Source organism: Echinops telfairi, unplaced genomic scaffold, assembly GCF_000313985.2.
Source record: "Echinops telfairi isolate 266 unplaced genomic scaffold, ASM31398v2 ScPeMD7_2;HRSCAF=8, whole genome shotgun sequence".
In the NCBI taxonomy this organism is placed as follows: Eukaryota; Metazoa; Chordata; class Mammalia; order Afrosoricida; family Tenrecidae; genus Echinops; species Echinops telfairi.
Window position 1 is genome coordinate 4,668,605 of NW_022103898.1, and position 23,435 is coordinate 4,692,039.

The window sequence follows — 23,435 nt, forward strand, 5'->3', positions numbered from 1 at the left end:
GCCTGCCCAGCCCCGCCAGGCGCGCGGGCCCGCCATGCTCCTGCTGTCGTCTCGCAGCGCGCTCCTGTCGGTCTACTGCCCGCAGATCTTTCTCATCCTGTCCAGCGGCAGCTACCTGTGAGTGCCGTGGACTGCGCGCGGGCGGGCGGGCAGAGGGCACCGCCGCAAGGACCCAGGGTGGGGCGGCTGGTGCCCAGCGCGCGCGGGAGCCAGGAGACTGCGTCGTCTCGCCGGCCTTAGCTGTCCAGGTCCAGTGCGGGGGAAGGGGGGTCCGTGGGGGGCGTCTGTGACCAGGAGAACTCCCGCCTGTGGGTTCGGAGAAAGGCAGCCAGTGCAGTCGCTAGGCAGCCCGTGGACGCCCAGCTGCACGCACTGAGCGTGCGGTCCGGGGAGCGCGCGCCGGCACGGAGGTTCCCGTGCGTCCCAGCCGCGTCGCGACACAGCCGAGGACCCTCTCATTCATCCCACGCCCGTGGCGCACTCGGGAGAGCCACACGCTCACACACGCGCCCCGCGCACCCTCTGACACCCCCGCCGAGCCGTGCCAGACGGCGACTGGACTGTGTATCCACGGTCGCGGCGGCTTCTCACGCCTTCCCGACGCTCTGGGCACCCAGACCCGTTGGGCCCCATTTCTCACCTGGGGCCGTGGGGCTGCGCTCCCGCGCGCGCCGCGGGAAGCCCCAGGTGCCCAGACCAAAAGACACGCGGAGCGGGTGGGAGCGAGGACGCGCGCGTGCGCCGAGCTCCTGGGGCTCCGGCAGGGCCTGTCCAGGGCCAGCGAGCAGAGGGGCGCGTCGGCGCAGCGGTAGCTTCGCCTAACTCCTAATGGGACGCATATGCTCTGGCCTCCGATTTAAGAAGAAGTTTGATTTACAGAACCGCCGTTTGGGGGAATTTAAGCTGGATGCTACTGATTAAACCTCAGAGTCAGCTCCCCTTCCTCCTCCCTCCCTCCCCTTCTCTCCGTCCCCTCCCCCTCCCCCTCCTTTACACGCGGGCCACGTCCGGGGTCGCCTAACGCGGCCAGAGGGGGCAGCCGCCGCCTTCCCGCTCCGCGCTCTACCCCCTCCCCGCGCGGCCGCAGTCCCTAATAAATTGCCGCGCCCCCACCCCCTTTTAATAGAGACGCGGCCAATTTCTCCTCCAGCTCCTAGGAAATTACAATCCTACCAGTTTTCCTTCTATAAATAGTCGCGCATCTTGAAACAAAAGTTCGCAACCGCAGCCAGATGCTGCGAGGCTCGCGGTTTCCCGGGCTGTGGGACTTAATTACAAGGTCCGGGCGCGGCGAGCGCTCCAGGCCCGGCGGGCAGCCCCGGCTGCGGATGCATCGCCTGGGGCGGGCGGGGCGGGGGACGCCTGCCCAGGGGGAACCCACACCGGGGAAAGGGCCAGGTTTGATGGTGGGGGGGTGCTGCCCTGGAGACGGGTCAACTCAGAGGGACCCTAGAATCTCAATTTCTGGGGTCCCTTCTCAGCCCGCCGCTACCCCCATCCCCCCAACCGAGATACCAATATCTAAAGCTTTGCCAGAGAATCTAGCTCCTCGACCTAAGAAATCATTTTGGGGCAGGCTGAGGTTTCATGTTGGTGGGGAGGCCTCCAGGATGAGAAACTAGGGGTCCGGGAGAGGTAGGGTCCTAGGAGGAGGTCAGAGAGGGGATCCAGGAGTGGTGGGCCCCTGCCCCCTCCTTCCTCTGGCAGGTGGAGGCCAGGATATTCCTCTAGACCCCAATATTTCCTTTCCAAAAAGGATCCCCCAAGCCCAGGCCTGCCAGTCTGCCATCTGCGCCCCCTCCCGCTGGCTTCAGTGTGCGCGCGCCCAGCTGTGTTGGCAGAAATTCTGAGGCAGCAGCTATCCAAAAGCTCATGAGCCAGGCCTGGGCGGGTGCCGGTTGTGGGGGGTGAGAGGCCGACTCTGCCCCCGCCTGCCCCTGCCTGCCTTCAGCACCCCCCCCCAGCGGCAGCCCCAGCATGACCTTCAATGTCATAGCAGGAAACCCTGGGGCTGACTTTGCAGAGACCAGGAAGGGAGGGGGCTGCTGTGGCCCTGATCCTGGTGTGCAGCAGGGCTGGCAGGGCTTGTGAGGGGCCGTGGATGGGCCAGGGCACAGAAAGGAGCAGGGTGAGAAGACCCTCAAGGGACCACCTGTGGCCCAGCCCCAGATTTGAGCCAGGTGGCTAGGAGGCCTCCAGGGCTGTGAAAAGTGGGTGCCAGGGGGCGATACAGCCTCCTCCTATAGCATAGTTTTGAGACAAGCCCTGTGGGATCCCAGGATGCCAGGACCAGGAGGAGGGCCTGGGCAGAGGCTTGTTTCTGCTCTAGAGAACTTTCTAGAAGGCCCACATTGCTCGCCCCACACACACTTGGTGGACACTTAAGCTCTTGCTTTTATCTGGGAGGCCCTGGAGCACCCCGTCCTGGCTGTAGCCATGCCCAGCAAGTCACAAACACATACTGGCCCAGCAGCTGATGGGGCAGCAGGGATGCTGACTGGCAGCGCCCTGGGCACCTGCGGAAGAGCCCGCATGGCCTATTGTCTGTGTCCCTGGTCTCAGCAGGAGCCTCTGGAGCAGAGAGGGCAGGTGGGGAACCTGAGGGCCTGGCCAAGGTCTCAGGCCAAGTCCAATTGGACCGTTGTCCTGGTCTGGCCCCTTCCTGTCTGGGCCTCCCTCTCCCTTTGGTCAGACGTGGGGTTGGCAGCAACACCCGCCCCCCCCCCCTCCCCCAGGTCTTCCGGTCTGAGCTGAGCTGGTCCCGGTGACGGCCTGGCCTGGGGAGCAGAGTGAGTCACTGATGATGCCGTGTTTACTCACTGACCACCTGGCCGGCAGGGGGCTGCCACCAAGGCCTGTGCCCAGCCTGCGCCTCTTCCTGGCTTGGCCACTGTGGCTTTGTTGGTGGGACCAACCTTGGCCCCAGAGCCCTGTGGGCATGACCCAGGCTGGAGGGTGCTGAATCAGGGCCCCTCCTGGGGATCACAATCTGGGGTGGGATGGGGGCAGGGTGGGCTGCTGGGCCAAGGCTGGAAGGCTATCCTGAATGAGCAGTCCAGCCCAAGTGTCTGTGCTCAGGCCCAGAGGGAGGGGTTGTTGTGGGCCTGCGTCTCCTCTGGGATATTGGCATGGAGACCCCTCCGGGTAGGCTGGGGTCCACCCACACTGTCTGTGGGGATAGGAAGCATGGGGCTTTGTAGAGAGTGACAGGGCAGGGTCTGTGCTGGGGGCTCCCGGGGACCCTCGCTGCAGATGTACAGAAAACTCCCAAGAGTCATCTGCATGGAGCAGGACCTATAGAACGTTCAGCAGGGGAGAGCAGTGCATTCTGGGAACGGATGCCTCTGTACTCTCAGTGGGCATGGGGTGGACTGGGAAGGAGGCTGGTCCTCTGTGTGTCTCCAGGAGCTGAGGGACCTGCAGGACACTGCCCACTTTGTGAGTGACCCAGGGCTGGTGCTCTCCATCCCTGCCTCCATAGCCCTGTGACTGGGGCAGATGGGGGTATTCAAGGAGGAAGTGCAGCCAGCGTGCTAGGCTCAGAGCTGGGGGTGCTGGTCAGAGCCCCATCAGTGGGGCCCACTTGGCGAACTGGCTGGCCAGTTGCACCTCCGAGGGACAGTCTGCGTCTGCTCGTTTTCAAGGGGTGTTTCAGAAGGCTTCCTGGAGGAGTTGGCATGCCTAGTCTGGTTTTGAAGGATGTATAGCTGCCCAGACAACCTTATAAAACGCAGGTGGAGAGAGCTTCCTGGCCAAGGGACACATCACCAATCACCATTAGGCACCTTCATTCAGGGGTCCCCATGATCAGCCTCAAAGTATCTAGCTAAGGTGGGCACACCCAGTCCTTCCCTGAGGTCACCCAGGACCAGGGCCCTGCCCCCAACACCCAGAACCGGAGAGAACGTTCTCCCTGGTAGAGAAATCCAGGACTTCTGGGCTCCGCAGGATCACTGTGGGCAACTGAGGCAAGATAGGAGTTCCCCCCAAGGGGAGGTGATTTGGGACGCCATCATTTCCCTCCTTCGTGAGGGTGAAGCTTCTGGGTGGCATTGTGGAGGGTCCAGGCCCGGACCTGCTCCAGGCACACCCACTATCAGCTCAGGGTAAGTGTGTAGAGAATCCAGGTGGTTGTGTATGGTTGTCCCCTAGCCCCTTGGATCTCTGCTCTGGGAGGTGCAGGGGCTTCCATGGTCCTCCGTCGGCCAGCATTCTACACGGCCCTGGGTCCGAATTGGAGAGGGCTCAGCACCCCCACCAGCAAGGGGCCAGGAGGCTGCCCCCCACCTCGTCAGATGAAACCCTGGTCGGGGCTCCTGAGCTGGATGAAAGGGTCATTGTGTGGTGCCGGCCGCCCGCTGGCCAAGGACAAAACCACCGTTTGTCCTCCTTCCCTCTGCATGCCCGGGCTGGGGGCCTCCCCTCAGCCTGGCCGGCGGTGGGGGTGGGCACAGGTGTGCACCGACCCTTCCCTTCTGTGTCTCCCTTTGGGGGGCTGCTTTGCCTGCCCAGCCTCCCCGCCCTTGCTGTCAGTGCTGCTGGTGAGAGGGAGCCCCAGGTAGGGTCAGCCCTGCTCTCAGTGGCAGGCAGTGAGCTCCTAGGCCCTGGAGGGGTCCAAGCTGAGGAAGGGGCCCGCCCTGGGCAGGGAGGCCCGCACTGCTGGGTTCTCAGTGTGAGGCAGCCTGTCCGTCCTGTTGTCGCCACCCCACGCTTCTGGTGATGGAGCTTGGGGCTCCGACTACTGGCTTCTCTTCCAGCCCCAGGCTGTGGTGGCAGCCGTGACCGAGGCTCTGCCGTTCTTGGCCTCGGGGTTCCCTTGAAGGCTCAGAGTAAAGGGCATTACACTCTTACACTCGGGCCACCCCCACCCCCCTGCTGTCCCCCCACCGTCCCCTTGCAGCCATGGACCCAAAGCCAGCACAGCCAGCAGCGATGAGGTCCTTCCCAGGAGGAGCGGCCCTGGCGTGGGAAAGCCCGAGTCAGCTGGCACCTGCAGGCCCCCATCACTTTCCCGAGCCTGCTCCCCAAGCCAGAGGGTTCCTGTGCCAAGTGGGGCTAGGCTCTGGCAGGGAGAGAGGCTAGGGATGAGGACCCTCAGGTCTTAGTTTGCCCCCACCAGCTGCAGTGCCCATTGCCAGGGTGTCAAGGGGTTCCAGACCCACACGACCCCCAGGGTGAACACAGATGAAAAACCCCTTTGAGCAGGAATTTCTCCAGAACATCCCGGACGGCTGTGGAATGGGCATTCCCGCTCCAGAGGACTCAGCTGGTCCCCAGCGGGGTGTTTCTCTTGTGGGCAGATGGGGGCATGCCTTCCGGTTGGCTCACTGTTGTGTGTCTCTCTTCCTTGGCTGAGGAGAGATGGACTGACTGACGTGGGTGAGAGGGGGGCTGACAAGGGACCACTGTCATCCAAGTAGGTGTGGGGTGAGGCTGTATGATGACCAGAGAAGAGGTTGTTGAGCCCCGACCTCACCGGTGCTTGCTGCCTGGCCATCTTGCCCATGCAAGTTTCCCGCCTCCAGCCTCATCCTTCCAGCCTGATGGTCCTTCGCCATCCCTTCTTGGCCAGTGCACTCCTGTGCAATGACCACACACTGTCTGTCTCTAGAAGGGTGCTGATGCTAAACTGGTTTCAATAGAGCTCCCAGACTAAGACTAGGAAGACAGGTCTGGCCTTATTTCTGAAAATAAGCCCAAGAAATCTTATGAATCACCATGATCCGACTCAACACCAATGGAGGGGCTGGTGCTGAGAGGGGTCCCCCGAGTCAGGGACTCTGGGTGGCCCCTGTGACTGTGCCCACAAGCCTTGAAGCCCGGCAAGGTCCCCACTGGGGGATCTCCAGAGCTGCCTCCAGGCTTAGATTTGGACCCAGGGGCCAATTTTCTTGGTGGTGTGGGGAGGGTGGAGAGGGGGGCATGCCTTCAGACTGCCATCCCTGGCCCATTCAGACCCTGGGCCTGCCTGCCCATGGGGGTTCTGAGAGCAGGGCGGGGAGATGACCTCATAGCCTCTGTGGGCTCTTCACCTGCAGGGCAGGAAGCCCAGGCTGTCCCAGCTCAGCAGGACGGGGGCTGCCTTGAGAGCTCTCTGCCCCTTCTTGGGGCCTGAGACGGCCCCCAACTTGGGCCTAGATGTTCTTTCTGAACCCTGCTCCCCCTCACCCCCTTCCTGCCAGCCTTTCTCACGACTCAGAGCTTACTCTGCATTCACTGTGGCCCCAGAACCAGGGACTGAGACTGGTGTGTGTGTGTGTGTGTGTGTGTGTGTGTGTGTGTGTGTGTGTGTGCCCATGATTGCATGTGTGTGATGACCGACTGGAGGAAGAGCAGGGTCCCTCTGACATGCTCTCGAAGCCCTGAATACCCTGTGGGCAGGCCCCTGGACATGGTGGCCTCTGGTCCCCAAGGAGAGAGGTAAAGAGAAGGATCAGGTAGGCACAGGCTTGGCAGACTGACAAGGAGAGGCTGTGATGGAGGGTGGGCAGCGCCGGGAGGCTGACCATATAGGTCCTGGTGGGCAGGGGTAGGGGTGTGTGTGTGTGTGACTTCCCCTGGAGGTTGAGCATCCTAGTGCAGGGTGGAGGGTGGGAAGCTGGAGGTAGGGGCATCAGCCTCAGACAGAGTGGGGGGCCTGGAAGGCACTGAACTTGCAGGGTTGGTTGCCTGATGGGTGCAGTATGGGGGTCCACCCTCAGCACCAAGCTCTGTGAACCAGGCCAGCACTCCCACAGCCAGAGGTAGGGTCAGGGGCTGCTCCTGGGCCTGAGTCCAGCAGCATCCACAGCCTTGGGCTGGGTCTGTTGCCTAGTGGTGGCTGAGGCTCCAGGGTCTCAGGTGTGCTAGTCCTGCTGCCAGGGGGGAGGGAAGTGGGGGACAGGGGTGGGCAGGGCGGATGACTTCAGGCTTCCCTGACTCAGGTCTCCCTAGTGACCTCACTGCTGGCAGGGAACACTGGGAATTTCCCAGCGCTGCCAATGTGTCCCCCCACCCCCACCCCCGTCAGGGAGCCACCCGTCCCCCGGGGGCCCCACCTGCTGGCACATCTGGGCCTCTGCCTGCCGGGCCCTGGGGCAGGGCTGGTCCAGCATGCCTGTCTGCGACCATGGGCTGAGGAGCTGGCTGTGTCCTGTCCTGTCGTGCCCCAGGGGGATTGTCACCCCCTTGGTGGCATTGCCTGGGGGTGGAGCCCAGTGTTGGGGGTGTCCATATCCCTGGGGGTGGCATTCTTGAGCTTCAGGTTTGTGAAGCAGGGCTGAGGAGACCCAGCCAGGCTGTGGTCTGCGTGGTAGAGGGAGCACTGGACAGGGGTCTGCAGCTGGGAAAGCTCAGCTTGCCCTGGGCCCAAGGTGGTCCACAGGGAGATGAAGCCCAGGGGGCCTGTCCCAGGGGGCAGCTTGGTGGGTCTGTGCTCAGAGAGGCCTCCGGGCTGCCAGGGTGGGCCCCTTGCCTGTTGGAGAGTGGGCGAGTGGATCCCTCCCTGAGTCTCTTGTGCCAGAATTTGCCTCCTGATGAGGGAGGCAGGGGACAGGTGTGAGGTTCTATCCCAGGGAAGTCTTCCTCGGTGTCTAGCCTGGATCATGAGGCTTGGGACTGTGGGAAGGGAGCAAGGGGAGGCCAGACAGTGGGGTCCCCCCTACCATAGGTTTGTTTTTGAACCTCTCCCCAAGGAGGCCAAGTGTGGGGGGATGGGGCTTGGCACTCTGCTCTGTGATCCCAGAAGTGACCCTGGACCCCGATCTCTGCCAGATTGTTGGTGATGCCCGTGACAAGATGCTACTCCCCTATAGGCTGGTGCGAGGTTGCGCATTGCGGGGGGGGGGGGGGGGGGGGGTGACTCCAGCCCTCTGAGCCTGGGGAAGGGGTTCCTAAGGTACTGGCAGTGGAGTCCCTTCTACTCAGGGTGGCCATCCTATCCAGGGACAAGGGATGGAGGGAGCGGAGCGCCCCACCTCACCTCCCTAGGCGGCTCAGCAAGGCGGATGGCCCCTGAGGCTGGAGCTCCCAGGAGAAGGTTCTGGGCTGGGGTGGGTTCAGAGGGCTCCACCACAGGAGATCTGGGGTCCCAGCGGGTGCCACTGTGGGGGTGGGCCTCGGCTGCATCCCTGGGGGACAAAGCAAATGGGCAGGTCCTGTGCAAGGCACCAGCCTCGCTTACATGTCTCCTGCACTCACTCCCTGCCATTGAGTTGGTCCCCACCCACCGCCATCCTGGAGGGAGGGCAAGGGAGAGCCACCCTTGTGGGTCTCCAAGACTGTCATTCTCTACAGAAGTAGACAGCCTCTTCTTGCCCTCCAGGAGCAGCTGGTAGTTTCAAACTGCTGACCTTGCAGCCCAATATGTAGGCCCACTGTGCTACCAGCACTCGCAGCACTCCTAGGGGCTACCAGTAACCCAAAGGTCAGTGGTTCAAACCCAGACTCAGCCTCAGTAACCCCCAAGCTGGCTCCTTGGCCCTAAGGCTCCGCTAGGAGTTGGAACTGATCCGTGGACAGCGGGTGTGTTGGGGTTTGCTTGGTTTACCCAGAGGGGGCTGGGGGGGGGAGTGTTCACCTACATGCGTTGAGTGTCTGCGCACCATGTCGGTGTGCTTCAGAAAGGCGTCACGCGAAGGGCATGGCAGCACAGTCTAAGGATGGGTGTCGTCAGGGCCACTGGATCTTATGGGAATGCCCGAATTGGACAGACACACACACACACACAGAGTGTTTTTGAGAGTCGATGCAGCCCTCACATCTGTGGGGACCCAAAGCTAAACCCACCGCCACCGAGTTGATTCCGACTCACCGCGACTGCGCAGCAGGGTTTCTGAGACTGCGAATCTGCACGAGAGCAGACTGCCTCTCCTTTCTCCCTCTCGCCTTGGCTCAGCTTTGAACACTTAACCTGGCAGTGCCGCAGGGCTCCGTCAGCTCCTTGGGGGAGGCCCTGCTGACTGGTCTCTGAGTTTGCGGGAAGAGGGAGGACAACAGGGAGGACCAGATGAATGGCGGCCAGGCTGGACAGGTCAGCGTAATGCATGTCACTGAATTGGCTTGGACAAGGGCCTGGAATGGTTCGTGACAGATCGTCTACAACATTAGAGTATATTGTAAAGGCAAGGACCCAGAGTGTGTGGGGAGAGGGGGTGCCGGCCTGAGAGAATGTCAGCTTTGAAAGATAGGGATCAGGGCCACCTGCTGAGAGAGTGGGTGTGCCCCTGTTCTTGGACGGGTCCCCTGGGATGGTGACCTAAGCCTTGAACCCAGGACCAGCTGGCTGTGTTGTGGTTTGCACAGAGGTGGCAGGGTCACTGCCCACAGGCCGTCTCCAACTCAGACCCCGGCCAGGGTGGCAGGGAGGTTCAGGTGCAGCCCAGCCCCGGGGCCCCAGACTCCCAGCCTGGCTAAGGACCAGTGGACTTGCCAAGTTTCTGCCCACTTGTTCTGCCACCCCATTCATCCATCTGTCCTGAATTTTAGGAGGTGGCCAGGCCAGGCCAGCCTCCCACCCAGGCTACAGGGCATCCTTGTGTCACCCAGATCTCGGGTGCTGAGGCGGAGGCCCAGGCTGGGAGTCTCACTCCAGTTGGCACCAGCTGAATGTGGGTGTCAGGGTCTCCGTGGGAAGTCAAGATGAAGGTGGAGGTGGGGTCAGGGCAGAGGCCTAGAGAGTCCACCAAGTGTGGGTGTGGCCTAGCCAGGTGGTCCTGCACACTGTTGGCCCCAGCTAACTCCTGGGAGTCTGACATGAGTGGGACCTCACCCGCAGGGGGCAAGGGTCAGAGGGCAGAGGGGACCAGGGTGGGATTCCTGGAGGCAGAGGCAGCATGCTGGCCTACGGAGCCCCTTGCTGCTGCTGGAGGAGGAGGTGGAGCTGGTCCCTTGGAACTGAGCCGGCCCCGGCAGACCTCAGGACGTTTTCCCCTGGGGGCCAGGGGCAGTGCCCTGAGGTTCTGGGGTCACAACGACCCTGTGGGGTTCCCCTGTGGGGTTCTGATTTACAGATCGTGGAGCCTCCTCCACCCAGATGCCCTGTTCCAGGGAAGTGCTGGGGACCCCGGCTTCGTTTGCCCACTTCCAGCAGCCTCAGTCCTGTCTGGGGATCCCAGCCCACTGCCTGCTTTCTCCTGGGCACTGGCCTTCTCTCAAGGGTGGGGTCCCGGGTGCCAGGCAGGAATGCCAGCTATGTGGAGAGGGTGCAAGGGAGCCGGCGGGCGCTGGGCCCTTCCTGGGAGTGCTGCAGGCTGCAGGGCTTGGAGCAGTGAGCTGGAAAGGCCTGAGACGTGGTGGGGGGCTGCCGGTGCCCTGAGGAGGCATTGCCCAGGGTGAGGGGGCTGTCTGTCCACCATGCAGAAGGGAAAATGAGGCTTAGAGAGATGGGGGCTGTCTGTCCACCACACAGCAGGGAAACTGAGGTTCATAAGGGCAGGTGGCTGTCTGCCTACCACACAGCAGGGAAACTGAGGCTCAGAGAAGTGGGGGGCTGTCTGCCCATCACACAGCAGGGAAACTGAGGCTCAGAGAGGCCAGGGGGATGTCTGCCCAGTGCATAGCAGGGGAATGGAATGAGGACTCAGAGAGGCTGGGGATCAGTGGCTGGGCCAAACTTGGACAGGGAAGGGAGGGAGCTGGGCCCCAGGCCTTGTCAGCTGCTCCCTTTTCAACCTCCTCCTGGGACACCCACCCCCTCCTCCCACATAGCCTCTCCGCCTCTCCCAGTCAGGCTTGGGGTGATGTGGACCCGGATGAGACCTACTCCCTCAGCTTCAGTCTCCTCTACTATAAAGTGGGGCTGGCAGGGCCCCTGTGAAGAGTGGGGGGTGGGGGGGAGGGCCAGGGCGGGATCCTTCCTGTGGATGGTGCTTGGGGCTGTGTTGTGCAGGTGAGGTGGGTGATAGACCAGCCTCTGGGTGGGCTGTGAGGAGTCTGGCTTTGCTCACATGGGTCCCCACCTGGCCCAGGCCCTTTCTGCCAGGTGAGCTGAGGAAGGGACTGTTTGCCAAAGGACAGTGACTGTGCCCTATGTTCAGATGAGGAAACAGAGCCTCAGAACACCCCCTGGTGGTTTGCTGAGGTCTGGGGCAGACCCCCCGGGGCTCAGAGTGCAGCAGAGGGGAAATGGGGGTTAGGGCGTGTATTAGTCTGGGTACTTTAGAGAAACAAATCCACAGAAACTCATGTATAAGAGAGAGTTTTATATATATAGGTTAAGTGTGCATCAAGAAAACATCCCAACCCAGTGCTGCCCAAGCCCACAAGTCCAACATTAACCCATATGTCCAACACCAGTCCACAAAGTCCTCCTCCATCTCACAAAACAGAGGCAATGATGCTACTGCAGGAGGAAAGCTGAGTCAGTGAATGCATAAGCATCTCAGCACTGGCAGGGGTCTCCACACACGGCTGCTCCAGCATCCAGGGCTGCACTGGGGTTGGTCCATGTGGTTTCCCCTTGGGGGTGTCTTGCAGGAAGTCAGTCTTGCAAGTTGAATCAGGGAACTGTTAAGGCAGCTGCACCCTGGTGCGACCATCACAAAGCAAGAGACCGAGAACTAGAAAGGCGAGGCTCACCAAGCCACTCATCCCTCCGTCCTTCAATTAATCCCACATGTGTTCATCGGCCAGGTTGGCACAATCAACTAACTAACTCAGGGGGACCAGAGGGACAGGTGGCCTGAGCAGTTACAGCCTGTGTCTGGGCCTCTTCCAGCTCTGAGCCTCTCTGCTCCTTTCCAGTGCCTTCCCTTCCACCAATGGGGCCACAGGGCTCTAAGCTCTGGCAGGTGGCATGTCCTCTTAGGCCTTTGCTGAGCCCAGAGCAGTGCCCAGGGGACGGAGCAGTGGACACTGTGAGGTTGAGGGGCACATGCTTAGTCCTGGGGAGGGGAGCTTTGGGCAATCTGCAGCCACTGAGACTCGGGGTGGGGGTGTTCTGCCAAGTGGCCCCAGGCTGGGAAGACATCCTCCCCATTGGATGGGCAGGCACTGTGAGGCCACCCCAACCCCTGCCCCATGCTGAGCCCTCCCAGAGCCCTGCTGGGTCCATCTGTGGCTAGAAGGTTCCAGACCCAGACCCTGCTCACCTATAGGAGCGTCCCATGGCCTGGACTGGGCGTGGGGGCTAGCTGTTGCCCTTCAGCTCTTTGCAAACTTAACTTCTGGGCTGAGTGGACCCAAGCCTGCCTCCTTGGCCAGTTGCAGGTAATGAGAACATTCTTCAAATATTTTGCCTGAGGACCATCGAGAGGGAAGAATCACAGAGCACCCTAGGCTGGGAGCGTGGGCAGCTGGGTCAGGGCCCGCCTGGGGCTGGGTGGAGGCCTATCCCCACTTCCTGGAGTGCGTGGGTATCCCTGGGGCTGGGGAACCCATGGTCCCCACCAGTGGAAGGACTCATGTTCAGGGCCACTTCAGGACCTGACTGGGTGCCAGGTAAAGTTGGGGTGTCTGAAGTTAATGGGGCAGACCCTTCCCCAAAAGGAAAAGCCCTGGGGGGTCCAGTACAGTCTGGGGTTCCCAGGCACTGGAGTGTCTGCAGTGGACAGGGGCAACCCTCTGGAGGTCTAGGAGGAAGGGTGGCAGGAAGAAGCCCCAGCAGGGCCAGGTGCTGACAGAGACTCGGGCGACATGGGCAGAGAGGGCTGCTGGGATGTGGTGGGTGCTGGCTGGTCAGCTGGGACGGGCAGAGAATGGAGCAAGAACTCAGCAGCCCCATCAAGGCGAAGCCTGAGGCGGGGGACCTAGCTCCCAGAAACCCTTCGGCTGGTCCTGCCTGGCTGGGGGTGGGCAGCTCAGAGAAACTGTCCCAGCACTGCCTCCAGCATCCCTCATGCCGGCTCCTGGCCCCAGGGGAAGGGGCTGGGATGTCCATGGCCTTCTGAACTCCAGTTCCAGAAGGTTCTTGGTTTCTGCCCTCTCCCCACATGGAGTGCTGGTGTTCTTTGAGGAGGGAGGAGATTGCTCTGGCCCAAGATCCTAGGGGCAGAGGGGTACTGTCCTGGTGCCCCAGTCCCAGGAGGGTTCAGAGGTGGGCAGGGTGGGCCAAGCAGAACCATGGTACCCTGGCTGTGGTTTGTGGGGGCCAGTCATTGGGAGGTCTGTGGTTTAGAGACTTGGCTGCTGAGGGGCGGTATAGGACTCCTGTGGCCCTGGGGACACAAGGCCACAGCATGGGCATCGTTTAAGGCCTGTAGACAGAAGCAGGCACTCCAGGGGAGTGCTGTTGAAGCGACTCTGTCACTGCTTCTGTTGAGCCAATGATGACGATGACACAGGGCATTTCAGGCTTGTCCTCCCTGGGAGAAAGTCAATGCCCTGTGAAGGGGGACTTCGGGGTACTTTCGAACCCGCTGTCCCCATTGTCCTGGCATCTCCAGCACACACTTGAGTCCAAGCCTTGCTTGGACAACCAATATGTCTCCAACTTTATGTCATGTGTGGATAATGTCTTTATTGACCTGAGAATCGGGGGTGCTAGGACAGGCCCTGATGCCCTGCCAATAAATCCACGGGTTCTTTCCCAGACTCCACTTCTTATTGCAGATATCAGTGTCTCCCAAAGGCTCTCTCCCCAACTCTGAGTTGTGTCCTGCATCCAACTCATCCTCTGTCCATTTAGTCTTCTATCCATCCATCCATCATCCATCCATCCATCATCCATCCATCCAGTCATCCATCAGTCCATATATACAACTGTCCATCCATCTATCCATCCATCCAGTCATCCATCAGTCCATATACACAACTGTCCATCCATCTATCCATCCATCATCCAGTCATCCATCATTCCATATACACAACTGTCCATCCATTCATCCATCCATCCATCCATCCATCCATCTATCCATCCATCCATCCAGTCTTCCATGCATCCACACTTACACATTCATCCATCCATCCATCCATCCATCCATCCATCCATCCATCCATCTAGCTAATCATTATCCATCCGTCCATACATACACCCACCCATCTATCCATCTGCCCGTCTACTCATCCAGTTATCCATCTGCCCATCTGTCAATCTGTCCATGAATGTAACACTGCACCCATCCACTCCGCCAGCACAGGGCACAGTGGAGGATCAGCGTCGATTCTTCTTCGGTCTTCCTTATTGCCAATGTTCACACGCCCATGAGGTGACTGAAAATACCGTGGCTGGGGGCAGGTGCCCTTTAGCTCTCAAAGTCACATCCTTGCTTGTCAGCACCGACAGAGGTCTTGTGCAGCAGATTGACCTAACCCAGTGTGCTGTTTGATCTCCTGGTTGTTGTTTCCGTGGACATTTATTGCGTGTCCAAGCAAAGCATGATAAAATCCTTGGCAATTTCAATCTTTTCTCTGTTCATCATGATGTGTGTGTGCATGTATACATATGCATGTATATATATTAGTTAGGAGGATGTTGGTTTTCTTTACACTGAGTTGTAATCCAGACCGAAGACTACAATCCTTGGTCTTCATCAGCAAGTGCTTCAATCCTCCTCATTTTAAGCAAGCAAAGTTGTCATCTGCATATCGCAGGTTGTTAATAAGCCTTCCTCCAATCCTGATGCCACACTCTTCTTCATATAATTCAGCTTCTCTGATGATTTGCTCAGCGTACGGACTGAGTAAAAATGCTGAGAGGATATCAGCGCGACAGACAGCTTTCTTTATTTTAAACTGTACCATATGCCCTTGTTCTGTGTTCACAACTGCCTCTAGAGTGGTTCTCAATCCTCCTAATGCCGCGGCCTTTCATACAGTTCCTCATGTTGTGGTGACCCCCAACCATAAAACTATTTTTGTTGCTACTTCATCACTGTCACTTTGCTACTCTTATGAATCAGGCGACCCTGTGTAAGGGTCGTCCGACCCCCAAAGGGGTCGCAACCACAGGTTGAAAACCGCTGCTCTAGAGCCATGTTCAAGTTCCCCAGGAGCATAAAGAAGAGTTCTGGAATTCCCATTCTTCTCAAGGTGATCCACAGTTTATTATGGTCCACATAATTGAATGTCTTTGAATAGTCAATAAAACACAAGTAAGCATCTTTCTGGTATTTTCTGCTTTGAGCCAAGCCCCATCTGACATCAGCAATGATCTCCCTCGTTCCATGTCCTCTTCTGAATCCGGCCTGAACCTCTGGCAGCTCCCCTTCACTGTACTGCTACAATCGTCGTAGATGATCTTCAACAACATTTTATGTGCATGTGAGATTGATTAATCATATGGTTCTATAATTTGAGCCTTCTGTTGGGTCACCCGTCTTTGGAATGGGCACAAATATGGATCTCTCCACTCAGTTGGCCAAGTAGCTGTCCTCCAGATTTCCTGGTATAGAGGCATGAGTGCTCCCAGTGCTTCATCAGCTTGTTTAAATATTTCCATTGGTATTCCATCAATCCCTGGAGTCTTGTTTTTGGTTAATGCCTTCAATGTAGCTTGAGCTTCTTTCTTTAATATCACTGGTTCTTGCCCGTATGCTATCTCCTGAGAAGGTAGAATGTTGACTAGTTCTTTTTGGGACAGAGACTCCATGTATTCTTTTCATTTTCTTTTGATTCTTTGTGCATTATTTTGCCCACAGAATCTTTCAATATTTCAGCTCGAGGCTTGAATATTTTTCCCCCGCTTCTTTCCGTTTAAGGCATGCTGAGTGCGCCCTTCTCTTGTTGGTCTTCTAATTCTAGGGAGGCGCACTTGTCATTATACCTTTTCCTTTTCTTCTCAAGCTACCCTTTGATATTGTCTGTTCATCATTTCTTCCTTTTCCCTGAGCTACTGTAGAGTAAGAGCACATTTCAGAGTCTCTTTTGACATGCCCTTTGATTTTGTTTCCCTGTCTTTTTAAAGATCTTTTGCTTTCTTCACGAATGATGCACTTGATGCTCCTAGGGAGGGTGTTATCTGGGGGAACAAGTGACCACTCCCCACTCCGACTGAGGGCCAGGGTCGGGCCTTCTCACAAGGAAGGCTTGGTGGACCAATCACTGCCACTGGACCCTGCCCCGTACCCACTTCCTGAGCTACGTGGGCAAGAGGTGGAATCGCTTTGGGCCTCCACGTTTGGAAAAATAGGTTGATAATAGTCCAGTAGTAATAATAAGACCTTGTGGCACAGTAGTTATACATTAGGCTGGTAACCACAAGGTCAGGAGTTTGAAACCATTGGCTAACCCCATAAGGCTTTCTACTCCCATAAAGAGTTACAGCCTCAGAAACCCACTGGGGCAGGTCTCCCCTGTCCTGTAGGGTTGCTGTGAGTCAGGATAGACTCGATAACAGAATGAGAGCCCCCACCCCCACCCCCTGGCTTTGAAATAATCTTGCGAGGGGACCTCTTGGCTAGAACCCAGCGTACAGCTACCTCTGCCTGGGTGAGATCGGCAGCATGGGGGATTGAGGTTAGACTACAGGGAGTTTCTCAAATGGCTGGGCAGGCTTTGGTGAAACAAAGTAGCCTGAGGGCTGTGCTGGGAGGCCTGAGCAGTGGGGAGCTGGCCCAGAGGGAGAGCTGGGTGAGGGACCTAGCACCTCCAGCACCAGCATCTCCTGGCCGCACCCTTCCTGCTGCCCAGGAGCCATGGGAGCAGCTGTCCCTGGCATCCAGGGTTCACCGAGGCCCAGGGCTTGATGGGACAGGCAGGCTGAAGGACAGCAGGCTGGGGTGCAGGGTGGGCTGGCAGGCAACCCTCAGAGGGTACAGGCAGGGTCTTTTGCTCACAGGGTCTCTGAGAACCTGTGCTTTGGTCTGGAGCCTGACCAGGCCTGTCTGTGGTGGTCGGTCCAGCCAGCAGGGACCCCTGGAGCGATTGCTGGGAGGTCTCAGCACCAACCCAGGCCAGGCCAGGCCCACGGGAGTCCTGGTCTGCCCTGCTGTGTGATTTCTTAAGGATTCCTTGTCCATTTTACGGAATCACTGAAGGACCACGTGGGATTTTCGTTCTGCCCTTGCATAGCCAGTCTTGTTTACAAGCAGGTTTTTTGTTTTAATATGTTACTTAAAAATACAGAATTCTGTTTATTCATGTAGGTTGTGAAAGTGCAGCCCACTGACCAATTCAGTGACACTGACGACACCCCAGCATCACGACACCACTGTCGTCCTCCTTTGGAGAGCGGTCGCCCTCGCGAACATTGTTCCCTTGCTCTGCTTCTCCTCTAACCTTTGAGTCGCTGGTCCCAGTGTGATCCCCACGTGAACGAAAAAGGAAGGGACAACTCCTAGCTGCCCAGTCCATTCTAGCTCACAGCGACTCTCCAGGACAGAGCAGAACTGCCCCGCAGGCCTTGAAGGAAGCAGACAGCCTCATTGGGTTTCCAAGACTTTAATTCTTTACAGGAGTAGACAGCCTCGTCTTTCTCCCTCGGAGCAGCCAGTGGGTTTGAACCATCAACCTTTTCGTTAGCAGCCGAGGGCTTACGACACTATCAGGGCTCCTTTGGGCTCATGCACGTAGATCTTAAAAGATCCCAAATCAAGCTGATATTGCTACATTTCACTTCTCTGTTAGGCGTCGTGTCACTGGGACCCATGTGGCATTCCACGTATAGCTGGGTACAGTTACATGCGTGTGCAGCTGAGTCAGCCCCGCTCAGGACGTGGGCCTTCCCAGTGCCTAGCCCGCTCCCTCGAGCCTCTCCCACCCAAGGGTGTGACTGTGCTGCCCCCGCCTCAGAGATGAGCTGTGGGGGTTCCAGGGTGCCTGGTCCTCTTGTTTGACTTCTTGTCCCTTCTTCTCACTGGGTTCCACGCTGTTGCCTGACGGCTGGCCTCCTGCTGATGGACAAGGGGCTACTGTTCTGAGAACAGCCACCCTGTGAGTGTGCACATGCACACGCATGTATGTATATATTTGTGTGGACAGAAGCCTTCACATCTTTGGGGGGCAGGGACCCCGAGTGGCACTGCCAGCTCACATTGGTGGATGAAGCCGTGGGTGACAGACGGGTGGGTTTCTGAGCTGCCCGACCATAAAGTGGTGGTTCTTTATGGACAACGATTCCAGGAGGAGGGTGAGGGATCAGCTGGGGGCTGGATTCCAGGTCTGAGACCCCGAGTGTCAAATGAATGAGGGTCAGTACTAAGCCTTCCAAGGAGCCCCAGTGGGGCCAGGGGCCAGCCCTGGATGCTAACCGAAACGCTGGCTGTTTGAACCCACTGACTGCTCCTTGGGTGAAAGATGAGGCTGTCTGCTCCTGTGCAGGGGCTGGGGTTACACCCTGAGCCGCTAACTGCAAGGTCAGCCCTTCAAAACCCCTAGTCACTCCTTGGGAGAAAAATGAGGCTGCCTGGACTGCTCCGATAAAGATTTAGTCTCAGCACCTCCCAGGGGTGCTACATGTCCGGAATCAAGTGGACAGCAGTGGCTGTGAGGATGGCCAGCCCTGAAGTCCATGAGTCACTTTCACCCATGCTCCCCGCAACCCTGTGAGGGAGCAGGGCCCTCATCATCGCACTTAACAGAGGAGGAAGCTAAGGGGCACAGAGGCTCAGAAACGTGCTGAGGTCACACAGCAGGCAAGAGCCACGGCCAGAGTCCCAGCCACGCCCGGGCCCCTCACACAGCCGCATGGGGCTGCAGGCGGGCAATCTAGAACCGGGCTGGAGCTAAAGCAAAGGGGTGGGCCTGTGTCAGCCGGCTGCGGCTCCTCTCCCCGCCCCATTGGACCCCTCGTCCCTGGAGGTCCCCTAGATGCCTCTTGGGGCTGTTGGGCAGGCACAGAGATCTCTGCAGCCCCCAGAGGCAGCCCCCTCCTCCCACAGTGCCAGGATACAAGACAGGAAGAACGACATATCTGAGCACCCGCCTCCCCCCGCTGCTCTCCAACCTCAGGGTCCTCCGGCCTGAGCGAGTGTCTGGTCTGCAGGGCCCCTCCCCACATCCAGCGGGGTAGAGGGCGGTTCTCAGACCTCCCCTCACAGTGTCCTCAGGTATCTGAACAGTACAGAGAGGTGAGCCCACAGGTCACTCAGAGACCCTGGCCTTTCTGGGACCCTGGTGGACAGCAGGGGATAGGCAGCCAGCCACAGAGGGGTAAGACCTGGTGGGGCATCCTGCTGAGGGCATCTGTCCCGTGGGTCACCCCTGAACTAGTTATTCCCGGCTGCCCCCTCCGCCCGGTGATGCTTCCATCGGCACAGTGCCAATTGGTCGTCCTGACATGTTTTCACTTCGGACCCACTCCCACGCTTCACCGATGCAGGCCAGTCCCCGAGGCCCCCAGCTGCACGGCAGAGGAGCTGGGGACAGGTCCTGGGACATGGACAGCATCAGAGTGGACACTCATGTGGCAGGTGGGGGGTTCCTGGTGGACCACTCCTGGCCTTAGATGCCATTGTCCACCAACAGGCGTGGCCCACAAGCCTGGTCCTTTTCCCCCTGGGACCACTGGGCATCCTTGGCGTGCAGAGTCCGTGTGCTGTCCTGGCCCCTATGTTAGAAATGGCAGTGAAATACATACCACGTGGGAGGAAGGACCACTTCCAGCGCTTGGTGCTTTCCTGATGTTCCGCTCCCACCATCAGTAACTCGCTCCAGAGCGTTCTCATCTCCCCAGCTGGAATTCCCAGGCCCATTAGCAAAGCCTCTCATTGCCTCGCCCGCCCCGGTGTCCTCTCTCTGGTCTAGACACTCTGTAGAAAGAAGGGGAATCGTCCGGTTCCTCTCCGCACTATGCTTGTCACGGTCCACCCACCACCCCCACCCCCGGACTTCACACAGCATGACTTTCTTCCTCCTTACGGCTGAATAATACTCCACTCTGTTCCCCTCCCCTCTGCTGACGGACACCTGGGCCCTTGCCACCTGTTGGCAATTGCACACTACGGACATCTGGGCACAGGGTTGGGGTTCAACATCTGGTCCCCATGCTTTGGGAGTCTATACCTCCGTGTAGGGTTGCTGGGTCCTACGAAAACATGCTCTCTGCCATCGGGTGGAGTCTGACTCACAGCGCCCCTACAGGACAGGGTGGAACTGCCCCTCAGGGTTTCTAAGGCTCACCCTTTATGGAAGCAGAGAGCCTGCTCTTTCTCCCAAGGCGACTGCTCACCTTGCAGTGGGCAGCCCGACATGTACCCCAGGACCCAAACACAATGCCGTCAGGCAGAGCCAATGCGGACTCACTGCGCCCCTACAGGACAGGGTGGAACTGCCCCTGGGGGTTTCTGAGACCGTAACTCTGTATTGGAGTAGGAAGCTCCGTCTCTCTCCCTCGGAGTGGCCAGTGGTCTTGAACAGCTGAGCTTGTGGTTATCAGCCCAACCCACAATCACCTAGGCCACCAGGGCTCTTCGTAACCCTCTACAGGGGCTTGAAAAAGTTCCGGGGAAATGGGATTTAAAGGTAGTGGAACGCTCCCGTTCTGAATGTTCGGGAGCCCCCTTGTATGTCCATCCTGCATTAACTTTGGGTAAGTGTCTGTTGGGGGGGGGTGCGGACTGCTATGCTGTGTTTACCGGGAGCAGCACCATTTGACTCCCCCACCAGCCACGGGCGGGGCGTGGGTCCCGGTTGCCCCGCACCCTGGGCTTTTCTCTGGATGGCCGCCATCCCCTGGGTGTGAAGCAGTGTCTTCCTGTGGTTTGGACGTGTTGCTCCCTAATCGCTAATGACACGGGTGGTTTGCTCCTGTGCGGTTGGCCACTTGAATGTTTTCTTTGGAGCACTGTCTCCACAGGTCCTCAGCCCCGGTGTTAATTGGACGGCACGCCTGTCTCTCCTTACACCGTCAGGCTTTGGGTAGATACCATTCTGGGGGGGGGGGGGTACGTTTGTGCAGTCTCTCAGCCGGCCCACAGCGACACCCGACCAGCATCAGACGGCCCACCAGGCTCAGGCCCGCCACTGTCTGCTCAGACACTGGGCCTCGAATATTGGCTGGACGCCGGTGGAGCGAGTCCGATCCTGGGACAAGGGGGTCTGCGCCTCCTGAGTTGGCCAGGCCTGGGTGTTGCCTGCCTGGAGATGGAGGTGAGGCTAGCAGTCCCCTGAGGTCCCTCGGGCCAGGCCCCCAGCAGGTGTGATAGTGCAGCTTGGGAGGTAAACTAGGCACCCACAGCCAGGCGGCCTGCAGGTTCCCATCCATCTCAGATCCCTGGCCGGTTTTCCAAGGGTCTAAGGTTACTTGGGGCTGAATTCCCCAGATTCCAGCTAGCTCCCAGCCCCACCCGCCCAGATGCGCTTCCTCCAGGCCAGACTGGGGCGGGCAGGCCCATTGTGCCCGTGGGAGCCCTAAGGGTCCAGCAGATTAGGGGGCGTGGGAGGGCGGCCGGTGGGCGGTCCAGGGATTGGGTGTCGGGTACAGCACGTGCTGTGGGCTCCGACCACATGGGGATTTTCCCAGCTGGCTAGGCTTGGCTGCCCGGAAAAACACCGACTGCTTCTCTTGACCGGGGTGGGGGCAGCCCGGGTTGGCCAGGGAGTCCGACAGACATGCAGGGAGCAGGCCGAAGGCTGACGCACCACCCACAGCACCTCTGCACACACGACGCTGCCAGGCGCCGGCCAGGCCCCTGCCACGCATGATCCCTCGAGACTTGCGACTCCACACGCTTGTGACCTTGTGGGACTTGTGCTCTGCGACCATGGCACTCGAGTTCCCACGAGATTGGCAATGCCACGGCCCTGCTAGGTTCCGCTGGTTGTGGAGAGCTGGGTGTGAACCGTGGGGCGTCCGTCTCGTTTTCTTGGCTGCCATATTTTGGGACGTTGGCCTCCTGCTCTCTTCTTCCGAGGTGCCGCTGGGTGGGACCCACACACCCACCTTTAGGCCCGTCGTTATCGTTAGGTGCTGTCCGGTCGGCTCCGACCCATAGCGGCCGGTCCTACGCCAGCCTCACAATTTCCTCCTTTCTGAGCCCGTGGTTGCAGTCCCTGTGTCTGTCCATCTTGTCAAGGGCCTCCCTCTCTCGCACTGGCGTTCTGTTTTACCAAGCACCATGCCCTTCCCCAGGGGTGGGGCTCCCCTGCCGACTGCCCAGAGTACGGAGACAAAGTATGTGAGACAAAGAAGGCTCACCGTGCATCTGGCCTCGCTCCGTCCAAGACAGACCACTTTGTCGTTGGAGCAGTGGAGCAGTCCACGGTACTTTCAGTGGTCTTCTCCAGCGCCGTCATTCAGATGCATGGTTCCCCTTCAGTGTCCCACTCTCACGTGCAGATGAGGCGATCGACAATGCTATGGCTCGGGTCAGACGTACCCGAGTCCTCAAAGTGACATCAACCCTTGAACGAAGTCTCGTGAGCAGACTGAGCCCATGCAGTGCATCCTGGGATCTCCTGACTGCCCTTCCATGAGCATTCTAATGACTCAGGGAAAACGGAGCGCGGGCTCTGACGCTGAGGTGGGAGGGCATGGGTGAGGGTGCGTGTATTTCTAAGCGAGGGGCTCACAGAGAGGGGAGCGGAGCCGGGGACCTGAGGAGGCAGGGTTCTCCCCTTGTTCGCCCATGCCCGGTAGGTGCTGGTGGATGCTTGCCAGCTGCAGGGCTGAGGGTCGGGGTGGGGGGCGCTCCCACCAGCTCACCTCACCGCTGTCTCTTGTCCCGCCCACAGAGCGCTGTCCTCCGTGGTGGCCCTGGGAGCTAACATCATCTGCAACAAGATCCCTGGCTTGGCCCCGCGGCAGCGCGCCATCTGCCAGAGTCGCCCTGAGGCCATCATCGTGGTCGGCGAGGGCGCGCAGATGGGCATCAACGAGTGCCAGCACCAGTTTCGCTTTGCCCGCTGGAACTGCTCGGCGCTGGGCGAGAGGACGGTCTTCGGGCAGGAGCTCCGAGTAGGTAAGGGCGCCAGTGGGCTCCAGAGACCAGCACTGGGCCCCTGAGAGCTGGGCCGGGTTGGTCACACGGGTGTCCGCCAACCACCCACTGCAGGCCCCTGCTGCCGCGGCCTACCTTCTCAGAGGCTGGCCTGGGTGAGGGGCACCAGGGGTGGTGTGTCGTGGTGGACTGTGGCTGCAGTGTGCTGCCTTCTGTGCTCGCTGGGACATGTAGCCCGCCTCCTGCCCTCTGTTTCTGTATCCAGATAAGGAGATGGCCCTGGTATCTGCGAGGAGAACTGGTGGCATAGTGGTTACGTGTTGGACTGCTAACTGCAAGGTGGCAGTTTGAAACTACCAGCTGCTCAATGGGAGCAAGACGGGACTTTCTACTCCTGTAAAGAGTGACAGTCTCGGAAATCCACAGGGCAGGGCCCTACAGGGCCGCTGTGAGTCGGCATGGGCACGATGGCAGTGAGTGAGTTACTGGACAACGTTGTGCCATTGGATGAGACCAGTCCTGTGCCCAGCAAGGGCTGGGAGGACTCTGGGTGGGACAGGAGCTACAGTGGGGTCCCGGCTGCCATGATGTACCTGGAGCTCTGAGGACCACTGAGGCCGTCCAAACTCAGGTGGAGGGGGGAGAGGCGCAGCTGAGAGCTGGAGAGCAGCGGTGGACAGAGCTGAGGTGATGTAGAGCCCC

The 23,435-nt window shown here is 59.2% G+C and overlaps 1 protein-coding gene across 1 annotated transcript in view; it reads left to right on the forward strand.

Annotated features, from left to right (window-relative positions):
* Positions 1–34: 34 nt before the first annotated feature.
* The window catches only part of WNT7B (Wnt family member 7B), a 42,164-nt gene continuing 18,763 nt past the window's right edge, over positions 35–23,435 (forward strand). Inside the window, exons 1-2 of the mRNA XM_004700221.1 lie at positions 35–117; positions 22,528–22,754. Coding sequence (XP_004700278.1) covers positions 35–117; positions 22,528–22,754 — 310 coding nt within the window. The remainder of the gene's footprint in view (positions 118–22,527; positions 22,755–23,435) is intronic.